This window comes from Cyanistes caeruleus, chromosome 5, assembly GCF_971803275.1.
Source record: "Cyanistes caeruleus chromosome 5, bCyaCae1.hap1.1, whole genome shotgun sequence".
Lineage (NCBI taxonomy): Eukaryota > Metazoa > Chordata > Aves > Passeriformes > Paridae > Cyanistes > Cyanistes caeruleus.
In genome coordinates this window covers 29,367,305-29,386,370 of record NC_141705.1, presented here as the reverse complement: position 1 = coordinate 29,386,370, position 19,066 = coordinate 29,367,305, and the positions used below count along the sequence as shown (strand labels likewise).

At 33.5% G+C, this 19,066-nt stretch overlaps 1 protein-coding gene across 6 annotated transcripts in view; it reads right to left on the bottom strand.

Annotated features, from left to right (window-relative positions):
• The window catches only part of MICU3 (mitochondrial calcium uptake 3), a 52,756-nt gene that overhangs the window by 23,556 nt on the left and 10,134 nt on the right, over positions 1 to 19,066 (bottom strand). For 4 of the 6 annotated variants that reach the window (XM_086888753.1, XM_086888755.1, XM_086888751.1 and 1 more), the window contains exons 2-7: positions 16,586 to 16,739; positions 13,085 to 13,116; positions 12,211 to 12,289; positions 9,213 to 9,260; positions 7,804 to 7,886; positions 2,864 to 2,935 (exon numbers count right to left, since the gene is read on the bottom strand). In XM_086888753.1, the coding sequence (XP_086744879.1) occupies positions 2,864 to 2,935; positions 7,804 to 7,886; positions 9,213 to 9,260; positions 12,211 to 12,289; positions 13,085 to 13,116; positions 16,586 to 16,739 (468 nt within the window). Of the gene's footprint in view, positions 1 to 1,524; positions 1,564 to 2,863; positions 2,936 to 7,803; positions 7,887 to 9,212; positions 9,261 to 12,210; positions 12,290 to 13,084; positions 13,117 to 16,585; positions 16,740 to 19,066 lie in introns of all 6 variants that reach the window. The other 2 variants (XM_086888752.1, XM_086888750.1) reach the window with 1 other exon arrangement.

The following is a 19,066-nucleotide window of genomic DNA, read 5'->3' as shown; positions in this document are numbered from 1 at the left end:
TATGATGACATCATTGTACCCACAAAGAAAGGCAAAAAAACAAGCCTAGTAAGTTCAACTGTAACATACTTCTCAGGAAAACACTACCCACGTCTGATGATCAAACTTACCTTGTCATGTGAATGAACACCACATTCTTTCATGCATAAAATTCTATAATTATCTATTTTAAGTAATCACTGAATTTGTTCTCTTATTGGAGTTACTTTAGTCAATTGAATTAGTAGTTCTGGGAGTGCACATGTTATTTCCCTTGCATGCATCACATCATAGTTATCATGTTCTGGTTGGCATTTGGCCAGTGGAAGCGCTCATGCAGTGCATGCCAAGGCAGTCTTAGACACAAATGCAGTATGCACCAGAACATGACTCAAAAGAATTAACCTATGCAAATACTAAAAATTTTAACCCATTTAAAACATTACTATATGCTTTTTATGGCCTATGGACCTCAGCATACATTTAAAAAAGAACTAGAAGTGTTTTGTAAGATGAAGTGAGGAGAAGGTCCTCAGGCATGACACAGCATGTTGGACTATCCCAGACATTTTAGGGCTGCATCTCCTTGGAATCTGAGTATCTTCAACTCCTCAGGATATCAAAGGAAACAAAAGGCTGCTACACTTATTGTTTCAGTGGGAGAAACAGAAAACCAAAATACCAGTTTTCAGAGATGAGAGATTTACTGAATTCCTATACACCTGAGTCTCCTTTGCATGGAGATCTCCATTCAGATAGTAGGAGGGACAAAAATATGGCACACACCTGGGCATAAAGGGCTTGGATGTGGCCGGAGTCCAGAAGGAGATTTTTTTACTGAAGCCGAAAATTACGTAAGTAGAATGCCTAATCTGTATGTTTTTTAAAAACTGTTTTACTTCTGCCATGATCCAGAAATTAATTAATTAAGAAAATTATCATGATGAAGACATTAAAAACCTCAGATATTTTGCTGCTTCTCTCTTTCACCTCTCAAAAATGAAGAAAAAGAAGTTTACTGCCACCTAAGTAATGGAGGGAGTATTTTCTGTAAAATCCTTTCCTAGTTTAGCACTGAAAGTTCTCATGTGTTTGTTCTGTAGGTGAAGCATGAAAATAGGAAAGCTCTCTTCAGGGTTCTTTTTGGGGGGCAACAAAGAGGTGAAGGATTCAACTGACTAATTATTCATACTATACACAAAGAAACAAAGAGATTGATCAAATGACTCATGCAGGATGACTTAGTTTACACACATTAATTAAAAATGTGTGTATTTTATTGAAATGTATTTTGTACTTTCCCTTAAAAATACTGTTTCCTCCATTTTATATAAATAGAGAGCAACCTTTCCTCCTGATAGGCTTGTATGCTCAGCATGCATGCAACAATCTTTTATGCAAGTCAAGATTCCTCACATTTTTACTGATTAGCAGAAATAATTTACTTGATGAAAAAGATAAACACAATAAGTTCTCTTATTTATTTCATATTATTTCATTTCACTGGTGAAGACTGCATCAATTGAAAATAATTAGAGTACATACACTGTTAGTAGGAGTATGATATCCATAAAGTTGAAGACGCTGACATACAGCAAAAATGGGCCAAGTCAAGTATCACATGTCAGAATGAAGAAAAAAGAAGGGGGGAAAAAAAGACAACAGAATAGGTTAAGACAAGCAAACCTTTACTTTACATATAATTAGTCTTTTTGTTTATTTGTTTTCAAAATGACAGTGAAGAATAAAAAATGGTTTCCTTTCACTCTTACTCTTCAAATTTTCAAAAGAGAAGTACAGATTTTTAGAGATTACCCCCAGGACTTATGTGCCATTTTGCAATCTTTATGTTCTCCAAAAGCTCTTCCTTTAGGTCCCTTTGTTCAATATAAACATTCTATGAGAGATTCAACAACTGACCTACAGTTTTGAAAAGTTGAGCAGGATAGGTCTCTCTGGGTGGGAAGAAAAAAATCCTCTTTTTCTCACAGAAGGTTTAAAAAGTATTAATTCTTGAAAATCATACCTCCTCTGGTTTCAGGGACAAAGAACTAGGACTGAGCATTGATGTTGGCAAAAGTATAATGGGCACTGAGAAGCTCTGTTGATATGTCAAAATGTTCCTTATAATAAGGAATTTTTTTCCATAAATATGCAAATTGCAAACAAACGTGGGTTGTTTTTTTTTTCCTCTCTGCTTGATGGAAATTTGTCCCTGATATTTACTGTTCCAACAGTAAAAGAATTACCTATCTGCCATCCTCAGTAAAACCACCACAGACTCATTTATTTCTGACTTACCTTTTTTATTTATTTGCATGAAATGCAAATTTTACATTACGTGAGTACCCAATATTCCACAGAAATTTATTCAGGTTAATATATTTTGTATTGGTCATAAGCATTATTTAGTAAGAAATTAAATTTGAATATAAAGTTTAAGTTCAGTTGTAACATCTCATAATCTATTTTAAAACTACTATGTGGATAATAAGCACCAGGATCAGTAGGTCTATATGAACAGCTTCAGTTCTTCTGAAAGCAAGTCTTCCCACTGAGATATCTCTCAGTTATAGACAGTAACACTGGGTCATTACTATTCACTTTTTCCTAGATTTCTAAACTCCAAATGGAATCAATGCTATTGTCATAACATATTAAAATACTATTTTTTCCTTCATATAAACCACTTACACTTTTTCTTCCCAGTAACTGCAGTTTAGGCTAAATATTGCTTTTTTTCTACATATAAAGTTATCTATATTCTTTTAACAATACGAATTTAGTGCTTAAAGAAAGAGATTGGTGAAATATATACACTCATAATTTTGTCCTACATCAAAAAAATCAAGCAATCAGATGCAATTTTTTTGATTTCACTTACCAGCATTGCACGTTTTTCTTCATCTCCTCTTTTTTCTCTCTTCTCATTTTTTTTTCTGAAGATCTCTTGAAGCTAAAAAGCAAACCATTTTGTTCCTATTTAGTGTTCAGCCTGTTTTCACATGCATAACAATATCCTTCATCATAAGGAACATTACAAACAGTACTAAAATGTAGTTCTTTACTGAAATATCAGTTTCAGTGATGCTTTATTGTTCATTCTCATGCCTTCATGTTCCTTCTGCAACTTAAACCATCACACAGAAAGGGAAAAAGGAAGTATTTTTTCCACAAAGTAAGGGTAACAATTCTACTTGGGAGTACAATACTAAGAACATCCTTTTTCACCACCTCAAGGCACTTCCGTTCTTGTCAGGTTCTAATTAGTATCTTTATGTTTATTTAGTCAGCTGGATCAATCTTTTTGCATATTAGTTTCTAACCTGATCAGTTCTTACTCCTGCTGGCACAAGGGAGGGGTAGAAACACCTGGTGGGGGTGAAACATTCCCCTTCAGCAGCAACAAACTACTACTCAAGAGTAATTTATCAAGTACCCTTCCTTTTCAAGTCTGTTCAAAGAATACCTTCAGGTCTTGTAAAATACCCCTTTCACAACTATCTCAACATGAAGAGCTTTAAACATGACTTCTGAGAAAACCTCAAATACAAGATTTCAGACATGGATTCTTAAGCATATTTATTTTTGTAAATTCTTCAGAGGAAGAACTGGATTGTACTTATCTTTCTTTGCAAGTGTCTGTTTTATTTAAGTATTTTTATTTATAGTAATACCAATTAATGTTCCCAAATCATTAGAAAAAGGTCTGACAGTGTTTAGCAAGAGAGAGCAGTATTAACTATGATACTATCTAGGTCTCTACTAGAACTTCAGCTTCTAAAAAACTGCATGTGAATATATCATACTGTCAGGTGTAGAATTTGTTATCCTCTAAGTGGGCTGGAAAAGGAATAAACCCTGATCTGAGAAACTTGTCCTATGTAGAATAGGGTATTTTCAGAACCAAACACCTTGGCATACAGACACAATTGTGGAAGTCCTTTCAAAAGTAGAATTTTACCTACCACAAGTCTGGTAAAACCTGATAATGTAATGGCATTTACACAGAGCTCAACGAGGATTGGAATGTAAAACAAAGTGTGTGTGATAAATTTTGCAAGGAAATTTTCCAAACTAAATTTCAGGATATCTTTATTTCAGAGAAGGCAGATGAGTAAGACAAAGGGATCAGCAAACTTTACTGCAGGGGTATGACAACACAAAAATGAAAGAATTCAATGTTTAGTAATTAAACATTCATCAAAAAAAATTCAAATTTGACTACTGAGTTCCAGAATTTTCTATAAGACAAAGAGAGACCAGAACATTTTTTGTATCACAATACCTATTTTTGAGTATGGGATAAATTTACAGACTTTGGTAGATGTTTTCAAATTTTTTTGCAAACTTAGCAGCACAAGTTACTGTAACTTTTGCCAAAAAGGAAAGACTCTTGATGGGATAGAGTACTGCACAGTTTGCAACCCAGAACAATGCAAAGAAAAAAGTTAAATGAACCGAGAGAAGTAGAAAGAAAATCCCTTGTGAAAAGTGAAGTGACAAGCCATCAAGCAGGAGAGAAGAGTGGCAGTAATTGAAAAACCCAAAAAGATCAGTAAAAGCAAGGCATCCTTGGATGTATTTCCCCTGCCAAAGAGGCAAAAGGAGTAGGATTCTGTTGCATGCATTATTAAAGCCCTTGCTAAACTTCTGGAAATGGATCTTTTGTTCAGAAAGAGTGCTATAGGATACCAGTGAATGAAAAAAGGGAATGCAAAAAGGGTCTAGGAGTACTTTCATAGGAACATTGTTTGAAACAGGATAATGAGATTGACTGCTGAAGGCAGCAAAAACAAGATCTCCAGTAACAAGGCAACACAATCCTTCTGTTCCCTGACCTCACCCCTATGACATAAGCAAAGAGGAAAGCACAAACACCATGAAATTTGTTTACAAAAACAATACAGCTATTATCAGAAAAAAATAAGTATTTTTCAGCTCTTCACTATACATACTGCTTTCCCCAAGAATCACACAAAATGGGATCCCTAAACAAAGCTCTTCAAAGTCTTTTTATTTGTTAAACTGAACAGCATTTACTACAAATTTTGCAATAGCTGCCTGTAATTGATGGATAAATGCTTTGTAAATATTGGGGTAGTTCAAATGGCAACTTTTGAACAGTCTCCTTCTTTCAGGCACACAGGATATGATACATCATATTCAAGCAATGTGAGTAAAGATTCCAAATGTATGTTCTGGTGCCAGTTCTATCACAGATGCAATATCACTGAATCAACTTCTATTTTCATATTTACTTTTATTACAGAAGAAATCTATCTACCTATCTATTTTAGTCTTTCTCACTTCAGATCTAACATTTTGACTTAAGGGTTCCGATCTAATTTTTAAAGGATCACTGACACCTAATGAAGCAGACCTGACCTCAAGTTTAATCTCTACAGATTTGTTAAATACAATCATAGGTAGGGGACTCTTTGTAAATTTTACTTTCTTTCTTTAGCAGACCAAGTCTGCTAACAGGAAAAGAATAAGGAGAAACTTCAGCAAATGATCATGACAGAGAACCAATACATAGCAGGACTGAAGAGGACTATAAAAGCATAATTAGAAAGAAAGATGCAATATCCATAGTTAAATGTTGTCCTTGTTTCCCACTTTAAATGCTTATTTAATTTCATTTTTATTTCATATTTTATTTCAAATTTCTGAAAGACAGTCTTGCTTCAATCTCCTCTCATTTAGCTATTGTAATGGAAGCCCTTTTTTCTTTTAGAACAAACTTGTGAGTCTATTTCACCACATTTTGTTTAATTGAATAATGAAAGATGCTTGCTTTTTTTCTTTCCTCTATTTTTTCCTTTTCTTAATTAATCCAATGTTTGCTGGTTTGTTCCTCCAGCTGGAGGAGATGCTTATTAAGAATTAGCACATACAAGGATGTGTACATTTAATAACAGAATACAAAAAAATGACCAGCATGCCACAATTTGCAAGTGGTGTCACCTTCCAAAATAAATTTGGAATTTAAGCAGACACTTGTTCTGCTTAAGCCATGTGACCAGAACAAGGCCCCAGATCTCCTCTCAATTCCCTGAAAAGGAGAATGAAGTTCCACATGCTAATTAGAGTTTCTTCAATATTTCTATTTTCTTAAGGTTAGCATAGTTTATTTGAATCAATTGAGAAACCATACACAGGAAACTAGGGTGTCTTTATTTTAAACAAATTGGACTCTGACACTTAAATACATTCCATGTATCTGTTTCTGCAAATTCTGTGCATTTTGCTCCATCTTTTTCAGTAAGGCACTGGGCTTTTTCTCATGTGTACTCACTGTATTTATTTATAAGCTCAATTACACAAAAATGTATGAAGATAAAATTTATATCCTTCACACAAATATTTTTTTCCAACATCTGATTCAATTCTTGTAAGTGTTTTATTGTATTAATCATCAGTACTTTTTCAGTAGAAAACTAAGGCCTTGTTTAGTCTTCAGAAAGCTTGTCTACACCACTAACCACAATATTTTAAATGTTAATGTCTAATGTTCACCGTAACTGACTGCTTCAGTGTAATCCCAGACAGCTGCTGCCTATGGACACTAACAATTTAGAGATCTCTGGTTTATGGTGCACTTTTTTTAACAGAAAGCCACACAGTTATTGTAAACTCAGAAGCCCTAACTTTGAGTGGTCAATTTTGTGCATTTCCTTTTTTTTTTTTTTTTTTAATAATCCATCACTGGCATTTATTTACAGTGGCATTAATTATTCCTCCCATTTCTTTTGAAATCAGAAAATAAATTAAATGAACAGGAATCTAAAATAGCCCTTTCGTTAGTGCACAGATCATTCTCCTGAACTTGGTGCATCCTACTACATGAAAACTTATGAAGTATTCAAATTTTAAGATGCAATTATAAGATTTATCATGATACAAATGAATATATAGTGGATGATTTCAGATTTTCAAAGATTTTCTTTTAAGTGCCAAATTATTCTTCATTTTCAAATCTCAACAACATGTGAAGTTCTTTCAAAGTCTGGGCTTTTTATAACTGTTTAGATTTCCAAAGTGAAAAAAATAAACTCTGCTTAAATAATTAATAAGATGAATTTACAGAACTCCTTTTTACAAGCCATGAACAGAGAAAAGCTCTGAATTTGAAAAATACTGTCATTCAAATTAGTAATGTAGCAAAACCTTGGATGCATCCAAACTACTGCCAAGTTCTAGGTATCCTGCCATCTGTTCCAAAGCATGTGGAAATCATTCAGGTCAAAGCCAATTTCACTCATAGGAATATTCTCCTTAAAAAACACTCACTGAACCCCAGCTTAGCAATTTGCTTCAGCATATGGATTTATGGGCTAAACTAGATATATGTATGTTTAATTTCATTACAAATCTTGTCCAAAACAGATGATAGTGTCACATTATGTCAGTCATTGTTTTTGGGTCACTTGTGATTATCAGCAGATTAGATGGCAAAGTGAGGTGGTCTCCCAGCAAAATATTTTTTTACAAATCCTTCCATCATTAGAGTAATTAAATAACTCTGCTAATCATTAAAACATTTCTATTACTTTAATAGCCTATCTGTGACTACAGCAGTAATTAAAAGATGCAGAATAAAAACTAGAATTAAGCTTCAAAAATAATTATATACAACACTCCTGTGCACTCTAAATAGGAGCTTCTATTTTCAGTTTACATTATAATAACTATTTATATTGAATAAAGCAAACAACTACACTCAGTGAAGAATAGCTAGCAATGTAGATAGCATTCTCATGACTATTGTCATCATCACTTCAGTTTCAAGATTACACCAAAAACTGCAAGCATACATACCACTAAGAATTCCTTTTTGTCCACCATTTCATTGCCATCAGTATCGAACATGTTGAAAGCAATTCGAAAACCCGCATGTGGTTCTGCCAAAAAAATGCCAAACATTCAATTATTTATTTCCTTGGAAAGAATGCAAGTGTAATACTCTAAGAAATTATTTGGTGTCCCTACCTTCATAAAAGCCAGAACTTCAACTAATTTAAATCAGGGTATTTGTGTACATAGTAAATGCAAATCATAACATCTGTAAAAGAGTATAACCCACGTAATTCAAACAGAAGGCATGCACACAAAAGTATGTATGAAATAATAGTATAGTATCTCACAAAAGAGTGTTAGTTCATGGGCAGAGTTCATTTTATATTACAAATACAGATATGTAGAAAATAAATTTTCTATGAAAACATACTGCTCTAGAAGACACTTTAAAAGATTTTCCAAAAATTGGTACAGGACATACCTTCTGGTCAAAGTAAATGTTATGCTGAAAGACACTCAACATTTTCTTGTTTACATGCTTACAGCCATTGAAATTTGAGATCAGGTTAGAACTTTAAATTATTTCTGAAACATAGTGACTTTGATGGTAACTAAAAGTAAAGCCTTCAAGCAACATTTTGGGGATACCCAATGATTTGCAGTATGAATGAATTATGGCCAAAAGTTAATTCAGATAACAGAGAAATGATGGAAGAATCATTGATCCAACAGTAGAAGATACTAAGGTTTCAGGGCCAAGCTCCAGCTCTGATTCATAACAGGAACCCAGTTCATATCCAAAAAAACCCCACTAATTAATCCAATTGAAATTATTTAATTACATATAAGTGAAAGACAAGTAAAACTCTTTGTTTCTTCCCAGAAAACACCTCTTAAATATATAAAAAAAAAGCTGAATCAGGCTTAGTTTATCCTAAGTTATCTTACTTCAAATTCATGTCAATTTTGTTAGTGTTTCTGACATAAATACTTTATATTTTACCACTGACTCTTTGATTTTACCCTTTAGGCACTAATTGTTGACATAAACCAACAAAAATGTGTATCCTTCTATTCTCCCTATATTCAGTGTGCCTTATGAACTTCAGCAAATTTAGCTACAAATTTTGTAGGAATTTCCAACAAGAAAATAAGTTTAGGCTCTTAACTGGGGTTTAGCTGGAGTGTGTGGCACAGCTTCCTCAACATCCACTAATAGGTATACCAGATAATAATGCATTTAAATAAAGCATAACACTGGATTCCAGAAGGGCAAAAGAGGTTCAGAGGGGCATAGAGATGTATGGTGTAGTTTTTCTACATGCAGGGATGGGAAGTGTAATTGAACACACAACAATACATTCAGAGCTTTGAAATGGTAAGGAATTACCATTTCATGCATGGTAGACTTTTTCTCCAAAAATACTTACTTGTTAAAATACATAAGAGGAATAAATATTCTGTGTAAGATATCACACCTGAAGACAAAAAAAAATTATGCCATGTTAGTTTCACCTTGTCTTCACATCCTAAACTTGAAAACACTAAATCTATATATAAGGAGAATTTTTGTACATGTGCATTTGCATAGTCATACTTGTATGCATGTAACTATTCAACCTGGCAAATATGTTATTTTTCTACAATATTCATCTATGGCTTGAGGCTTTTTGTTTGGGTTTGTATTTTAGGGGAGGAGTACATTAAACATGGCAAGCATGACAGTCAGTGGACCACAGCTCATTAAACAGAATCTGGATAGACCCTTAAAAGCTAATAGAAATTATTTATTCAATTTTTTTTACAAAAACCCCACAGTAATTCATGATAATACTCTTTAACAGTATGAAGACATTTACTTTGAGAACATTAAGAGGGCTTCCTCTTAAGTTAAAGTTAAGTTCTTTTTAAATGCATGTGCTACATTAACTGAAAACTTGATCTCATGGGTTTTTTTTCAAAACTACAAAAGGGAACCACACTGTGGAATGGCACTTCCTTTTCTCTTTAGAAGTGACTAAGGCAAAATTCAAATTAGAGCTGATGTCAATACCCAAGTAGTATGTCTGGTACCGTAAGTTGTACTTGTGCCTGTCTGGAGTAAGGGGTAAAGAGACAAATTTGCAGAAGGTCCAGAGCAGACATGAAGAGAAACATCTCATAGTTCAGTAAGAATGGGAAACAATGGCTTGCAGCTCTCCCAAAAGCCCTTAGCTCCAATGACACTTGAAGCTGAACTAGGAAAACTTGTTCCTGATTTCTAACAAATTGGTTTTGTCTGTCCTCCAAAACCAGAAGTTTTAAGTTAGTCCACAATATTAGATTATTTCAAAAGAACAGAGAAAAAAAAAGTGTTTAGATGCCTGAGAGTAAAGATGTCTATCAGCTAGGATTTTCAAAAGTTGCTGTCTGTCTGCTTGATTTCAGTCCAAGTCAGGTGCAAAAGTTTTCCCAAAAACAGGCACATCTTTGGATGTTTAAATATCTTTTAAAATCTGACTTAACTGAATATGTGACGAACTAGGTAAGCAGTCATCTGATTTTTTCTAAACTGAAAAAGCTGTACAATTAAAACTAAAAGTATTGTATCACTCATGTGATATAATTACTCCCATTATACTTAATATCCCATCTTTTGATCCAAGAGCAAATTTAAGTCTTCAGAACAAGTATTTTATTACTGCTAGTAGATCTAGTTATGAAACTTAATACAATTTTTTCATACCACCTACTCTTTTCTTCAATTTACATATTCTTGCAGATTAGCAATAATTAAATACAGGCATTTAAGTAACACATGCTCTATGCTTTATCTTCCTGATTTTATACAGCAGCTTGCAGAAATTCAGTTTTCAAAGGCCTGCTTGAATCTGTTTGGACAAGCACCTATCAAGAAATCAGATACCTCAAAGGTTCTCATTCAGTGATGGAAAACATTCTTTAATAGCCAGTCAATAAATGTAAATATATATGTTTGTTTTTTTGATGGCACCTCCTTTGTTGTAAAACAGGAAGAAACTGTAATTGTCAAGTAGTCCATCACAGGTACAAAGAAAGCAATACAAATGGCCTTGCAAACCTTCTCTCCTTTTGTTTGTACTGGCATATTGCAGTTGTAGACAGTCAGTTCTGGTTGATTGCTCTGAGTGTTATGGGAGAGAGGCTCTGAAATGATGATTGAAGGGAAAGAAAAACTTACTCTAAGATCAGAAGGAAGAGAAGGAGGGCACTCAAGGGTAAAACAATAAAAACTTAAGGTCAGTGGGCATAAATCTGCATGCCTCAGCTGAATTACATAAATCTATGGCAAAATAAATGGACATAGGCTTTTGCTACTTGCTTTGTATATGCATGTTTAAAAAAAATGAGTAAGAAACAACAACAAAAAACAAGATGAAATTATAACCAAGGAGACCTGAATTCTATTTCCATTTCTTTCACCAATTTAGGCTATCAGTCATAAGACCCATCTTTTCTTGTATTTTCTATAAAACTGGGCAATAGAACTCACCTTTTCAAAAAACATGCTGAAAAGATATCCAACTACTAAAGTCTAATACTAATTTTACCATCTTGTTTTGACAGTTTGAGTCCTACCAATTCCATCAACTTCTGTATAACTCACTGGCAGAAAATTGGAGTAATATACTGTTGAATCAAGACTGCGCATGTTGCAGACATTTTATTACAGACTTAAAAAGCAACATCTAGATGCATTTTTTTAAATGATAATGTATTGATTTAGCAGATTCTGAGGATGAATTTTTATGCAATTAATATTTCAAAAGTCAGCTGTTCTGACTATATAGAAAGCAGCCTAGAGCAAAGAAACACATTGAAATACAACACAAAGATGTGCCAATTTCTGCCTCTCTGTAGTGCTGGCTGCAGACTCAGGAAAAAAAAGGGAGTGCCTCCATGTACTAGAGCTTCCTTTGAGAGTATGTCCATACTACTTACTTTTTGAATACATCTGAGCTGCATTTGAGTTATATTAATCAATTACATGCATATGTTTGATTGGAAGTTGCTGGTGTGCTTATTTTAAGCACATTGCACATGCCATGTAGTGTCTTTCTTTTATAACAAGTACTTGTGTCTGAAAATATTTCAAATGTGCCACCAAATCTTTGCCACTCTAAATATAAGCAAAGAAATATGTGGATTCTTTATCATAAATAGCCTTTATTTAAATGTCTGTAAAGCCATCATTGTTTTATTTCCCTATGGGTTTTTTTTTGTTGTGAAGTGATAGAGCTTATTAAGAAAGAAAAAAATACAACAGAGGAGACCAGGAGTGACTCTTGGCTCTTCGCTTACCAATAGTGTAAGTTTTAAAAACTATCAAAGCCCTCATCTGCAGAGTTTAAAGGAATACATAACATTTCTGAATCTTTGTTGTGTACAAAATAAATTCTTGTCAATCACCTTTCTCATTAAGATTACGGAAAAGTTTGGATGATCCCTTCCAAACCGGTGGTGTCTCCATAAGGATCTGATTCAGTTCCTAAAAAATAAGGTTTAAAATATGTAAAAGCATATATTTCAGCATTTAATGAAGTAGTTAATAGATTATGATTAAGTTCTAGGATATCAATATAAAATACAAGGAGCTACATGCAAATCTACCAGTTTATTTAACTTCAGTTACCACAATGATTTTGGAAGTATTTAAGCACTCCATAAAATTTTGTACACATGATTATTTCAAGAATTACTCATCTGCATGAATACTAAATGTTTGCTGAGCTGGAGAGATATATGCAATGTATTTGTGGCTGAAATAACTCACCACTGCTCATATTGACTGAAGCCAAGGATAAGTCCCCATGGATTTCAGTGAGGTTTTCATACAAAATCTGAACAACTGTTCTTTTAAAACACTTGACCTGAACTAAAGCAAACTTCACCCATGAATATGAATGTATTTTACTTAAAACACAGGGAAACAGAGTCCTTTTGCAGTTATTCAAATGAAAAAAAAATGAAGAAAAAAGAGGCATTTAAAACACCACAAAAGGCAGAGAGTGGCATAAACATTTCAGGCAATTTTGGATACACATACTACACCTAGACACTAAGAAATGCAGTCAGATATAGACTGAGGGAGAAACTGACATGCTTGAGAAAGTCAGTAAATCCAACAAAACAGACACAGCGGCTCAAGTATCTGAGATTCTGGATTCAGCTGAGTCTGAAGTGGCAAAAATGAAGAAATTAAACTCTCTTTTGCTGCTACATTTCCATCACAAACAAAATCAGCTACAAAAATGTATGATTATAAGCAGGAATTATTGCTTACCTGCTTTGAAAGGGATCGCCACTTTTTAGCATCTGCAACAAAAGAAGAAGTTATGAATGCACAGATTTTAATTATGCCAATGTGGTGTCATGACAATTGGACTACATCTATACTGTGTTTTCTAGACAAAGCATTATTTGCCTTACTTCATGAATGTAATTGTCCTTATGTTATTAAAAAACCCTTTAATTTAATACATACCTAATGTCCTAACTTTAAAGAACAAATTCAGATTTAATTTTTAATCCAACTCTGCTTCAATGAGGTAAAAGACTTTCAACTCCCAAAAATACATCCTTAAAACATTTAACAGGACATAGAGGGCATTCATGCTAACCCCTGGCATCAATATTCTGAATGATTATTTAGTAGCAGAAGTATCAAAATGTAAATTGTAAGGAGACCTGGATGACAACCTTTGCTTCATGGACGACTCATACTTTTTAAAGCAAATACAAAAAAAATTCCTTGAAACTACACCAAGTGCTAATATCAGAATTCACAAAGGTCCAGAAGTAGCATTTTATGTGGTCAAATCCACAACTTTTTGGTGGGTAAAGGCTTCTTTTTATAGAGCAAAACATGCTGTGTTATTAGAAATCCTTTTCTCTTAATGAATTTCATGCCCCATTAAATAATTAAAGCAATACACAAGCTACCCACTATGGTCTTTCATCAGTTCATGGTTAGAAACTGATTGAAATTTAAATTTTACATCTTGGTGAAGGTTTACACCAAGACCTTTGACAAATCCTACTCTTAACTATGGTGGAATTATATTATACAACATCATAACATCAGCTAACAGATTTTCAGTGTGATATTTTAATTAAGTGCCCTAAAACAAAAAAAAATGCCACATAAATTGATGTATGTTTATGCCTACCATAAAAAACTTGGAGACTAAATATATCTAATTTTCCAATCAGAATATTTCCCAGTCTTATATGTTAAATACATATTTTCTTTCTAGATAAGTCAGTGAAGATTTATGTGTGTGTGTATATATATACTTCTTACAGTTCAGTATTAAGTTAAATTTACTATAGTTAGGACTAAGGGGAAAAAATATATTTCATCTTCTCTTAATTTGTTTTCTCACTATATAAACACATATTCAGAATATAAAAATGCATCAAGAACAACTCTTAAAAATAATGTATGTTTCCAAATGAAAGCCTTTACCATAAAGGCAGAAGGAAGTTAATTACAGCATTCATTTTATATTTTTTGTAATAAATGCCTGGAGTAAAAAGTTACATTTTATAAAAGATATACTCTTACCATATTAGTTAGAATTTAATCAAAAAAGGCAGTGAAAACCCTCTTGACTTTTGTAGGGTTTACATGATTTCAAACGTAAATCAATCACAATAGATGCATTCACTCCATCACAAATATTCAGGCCTAGTATTATTAGCTTTTCTATAAAGCAGACATAAAGAGCTTCTATTATTATACTTCAAAGGGCATTATTGCTTTTTGACAAAACTGAAGACCTTTCTAGTCATCATTCATAAAAACCTCAGTTATACGTTCTTTTTTTTTTATTATGCAAAGTATAGATGGTCTAGTATGTCAACCTGAATGGACCCAATCAGATATAACTTACAAGTTATTTATAAAATGACCCCAAACATAAAAAATAAAATGTTTAGACTGTATTATTAGAAAAATTACTTCCTTGAATGTACTACTTTCAACAGAGCAAGACAGAAAATTGACATGCCCTAGAATAGAAACTGATACTTTGGTAATGCTGTAGTACAAAGGTTAGAATTACCATAGTCAGAGGTGAGAAGCTGGATTTGGTAATCTGTGGGTCATCTATTTCAGCTATTCCTATTTATCAGCCTTCTGTTCCTATGTCCCAGACAATATGACCTGCACTAGAACAAAGTGATCCACTTCTACTTAGTTATAATCCTTTAGAATAGTTATGTTAACCATGTAATCTCTGATACCATGAAACATAAAAACACCCAGGTTAGTTTTGCTTTTAGTCTCAGAGGTGAACTAGATGAACAGAAGGATTTTGATAGAAACAAGGTCTGCTACACTGAATTCAGAAGGGTGCCTGACTCTTCATCTCCAGATCTCTTCTCCTTTTCCATGAGATAAACAGAATGCCCCAGAATGTCCTTATGAGCTTAATGATTTTTGGTTTGGTTTTGCTTTTAAAATCTGAATACTTGCTTTGTGACAGGAGGAAGCAGCAAATTCATCAGCATGGAAAAATTTTAATAGCAAACCATACATAAAGTGTGGTCTAGCCAATCAAACTGTCATAAAACAGAGTTAAACCAAAATGTTTTAATGATGTCCAGTATATATAGCATAAATGCTTAATGACCATACACAGTGAAACACAACTCCACACTAACAAAAAAACGGGAAGAATTGAAGGTCTCAGCAGAGGAAACAGATAAAAAGTGCTGATGTGTATTTGTATTAATTTGTGTGATAAGCAATCTGCTTCCTCTCTTTTAACTGGAAAGCAAAAAAAAAATAAAATTGCTTTCTGGTAAGAGTTTCAAAGTTTTGCAAGTTTTCACCATCTAAGCTCTATCTTCTATCTTTACTGTTACAATGAGATTATATCTTTATTCAAAAGTTACAGAAGTTTTGATCACTGATGTGCCATGGCTGAATTCTTTCCTCTTGTTTCATTACTATTAAGAGAACAAAGGGGAAAAGTCCAACATCTGCACAAATTTTTAGCTTCCTCTGACTGTTTTAGCACTGTTTTTGACTGTTTTCCATACTCGCTTTGTGGTATAGACTGAAGAAAGGAAAACCTAAAGTGAGTGATTATACCTGTTACACCTGAGCAAAGATATTCCCATTCCCCAGAAGCTGTGTGCTGCTACCAATGCAAGCCTGAGGGCCAGGAAATCAAACTAGAGCAGAAAGGGATCACCTTACTATTTAGTCGCTCTTTGATACTTAAAGCAAAGATTTTACAATAAATGATCTGAAGTTGATAGTTAATTTTTCATTAATTAATACAAAGTACTAACACTGGCAATGTTTAAGTGCAGAAAGTTGATCCCCTGGGGGACTAAAACTCTAAAGCATGCTATTTAGAAAGCCATGATACAGCTATATGTTATATCTTAAGTCTTTTAGAGAATGCGTATGTTGCCTGCTTACAGAGAAACTATACAGAAGAGGAAGCAAGAATTTTACAGCAATACAAGTCTGCTCAGAAAGAAACTGTGTCAATGCAAATGGCATAAATTAACTTGCCATCTTTCATGACTGTTGAGCTGTTTGCAACCTTTAAGACAACAATGTTTAACTTGCATACAGCTGTTTACAATCTAGTAACAATCAGGATACTGTTTGTATGCATTTGGACACAACTGAAATTTTGAAGATACAGTAAGTACCTTTTTACTATAATCAGAAACAGAAGTAGGAATCAAAAGCAAATGGGAAAATAACAATCACCACAGACGTTTCCCCTAGCAGTTCTAGCATTATAGAACCCCTGCTTACGTTTGGGTTCATCACTTGTAACAGCCTGGATGAAGTCGTATGGAGTCATGTACAGCTGTCCTTCAAATTCCAGACTGGCAAACCTACGAAACCGTTGCTCCCGTGGAGTTGCATAAAGGTGTAAATCTTCCAGATCTGATCTGTTTTCTGTAGCCTTCAAAGACAGAAGGAAGCAGTTTTAATCTAAGAAAAAGGTTCTGCTTACAATTACCACATTCACCACAAAAGAACTGTAACTATAAAAGTGATAATTCATAAAGTCAAACACAGCCAAGTATTTTCCTATGGTAAGAGCTGAAACTACAATTGGGATTTTGCTGCTACCATTTTCAGTCTTCTACAACTTTAGCAACGATCTTTGTGTATTGAAATTGATGGTACTACCCAAACTCAGAGGAAAAAATTTAAAAAAAGAGGATTTTATCTCCTGAAGCATAGAAGGGGCAACTTTAACTCAAGAAAGTTATTGTAACTTCAGCAGCCAGACTTCAAACAACTCTGCCAAAACTATTTCAGTTTTCTGACAGTTCCAGAAGAGAACTGAGAATTTTTTTAGTATTTCTTCTTAATATGAAGTGCAGCTGTTAATAGTAATAAGCCTCCATAATATACTCCAGTGCAAAGCTACCATATCTGGGGGAACTGAAGAAGAGAAGAGATAATTGTAATTCCAGAGTTACAGAAGTATAATATAGCATTAAGCTCACATATCACCAGAGTCTGTGTCAGGAGTTTCTGGTATATTTCCCCTCCAGCTAATTTAAATGTAAAGTTGGTAGTACAAAACTGTAAATATTCTAAATTCTCACATCTTTCTGTTGCACTACCAAACCTTTAACAGAAAATATGCTATTGCTATCTGAAAACTCTTTTTAGATGATAACGAGGCAAGCTCCTCTGTGAAATCATTATCTTGAAGAAAATGTATGTATCAACATCTTTTCAGAGATGAAAAATCCAAACCCAAACTGTTTCCTAGAAAGAGCAATCATGTAGGTAACTTCTCCCATTATGTTAAAATAGGAATACAGCATCTTATCAATGAAATCTCCCAACCTCCTTGTTACTCCTGTCATTTAAAATGATGTTCCTAAAATTCTCCATCTGTCTAACTAAGGAACACACAATTAAACTATAATGTTTTCTTTTAATAACTAAGAAAACAGACAAATGCACTTTATTTTTCAGAGAGGCATCTAAACCCAAATGTAAGTTGGAAGATGTCTGCAGTGGCTGTCCACTAAGAGATAATGGTTCCCAAATACAGATAGAAATTAGTTTTCCAAAACCCTTCTAAGAATAAATTACAGTTTTCAGCAATTAGAAGCAAAGACACATTTATGCTGAGTATGGGCTCACTTTTCTTCAGCTTTTCAAACAACATGTTTAAAAAATAAAACATTTGTGAGACTACTGCAATCAAACAAAATTTTATGGCCTCAGTTTTGACTAGGAGATTAAATTAGATTTGTAGAAGAGAAATATCAAAGATGAATGTGTCTAGAAGAGGTCAAACACTTTCTATTTGGAAAGAAAAAGATGTTTCATAGGGGAGTCTTACTACTTAATACCTTATCTAGGACATTTTAGCCAGTCTTCTATAAGGACAAAAGACTGTGTATTTCTCTTTCTGGACTGTCTCTAGTACTTTCAAAATCATTGTTCCATGTATGTATGTGTGAAAATGTTTTGTTTCAACAGATGAACCTGTCACAGAAAGTAAGATTAAGAGAAAGGTCGATACAATAATTTAATTTTCAGTAGACTACTCTACAAATATTCTGGACTTCTGCATGAGAAGTAGCTCTAAACCAGGGCTTCATGTTTTTCATAATTTTCAAATGATTACCACCTTAATATGGGAAGAAAAAATAGTCTAACAGCCAGGTCTAAAAAGTCATCTTAAAATGACAGAAACAAGATGAATTCTTTTCTAACATACTCACATGCAAGACAAAATATTTCTGTCCTATCTCACCATTTGAATTATTTTGGTCTTACTGATCCTTCAGCAGTCCAGTGGCATTCAAGCTATGCCTTCATGTAGAAAGCATGCAACTCAGTTGTTCTGATAGAACTTGTAGTGACACAACTGATTAGCCCTGTATTTGAAGTTTAATAATTATCTTTTTTTTTGATATGTATGTTATTTTATCACTATTACAAACATGCTTGTAAATACAGTCAGGTTGTAAACACAAGTAATAAAACAGTATTTCTGCAAAGTCGATTTTAAGAAAAGAAACAGCCTCAAGGCCATATTACACACATGTATGCAAAATCAATTGCAGTCAATAATCAATCACACACAATCACAGAAATCTTTAGATAATGTATATTTCAAATATAATTTTAAAATTGATTTTGATCAATTTTGACAGTTTTTATCACTGTCAGTGTTTAGAGAGCATGGTGAGACTTTGCTCTCAAGAAATTCTCACTGTCTCAGGTACTACTGCTTAATATTTTGCTTGAGACATT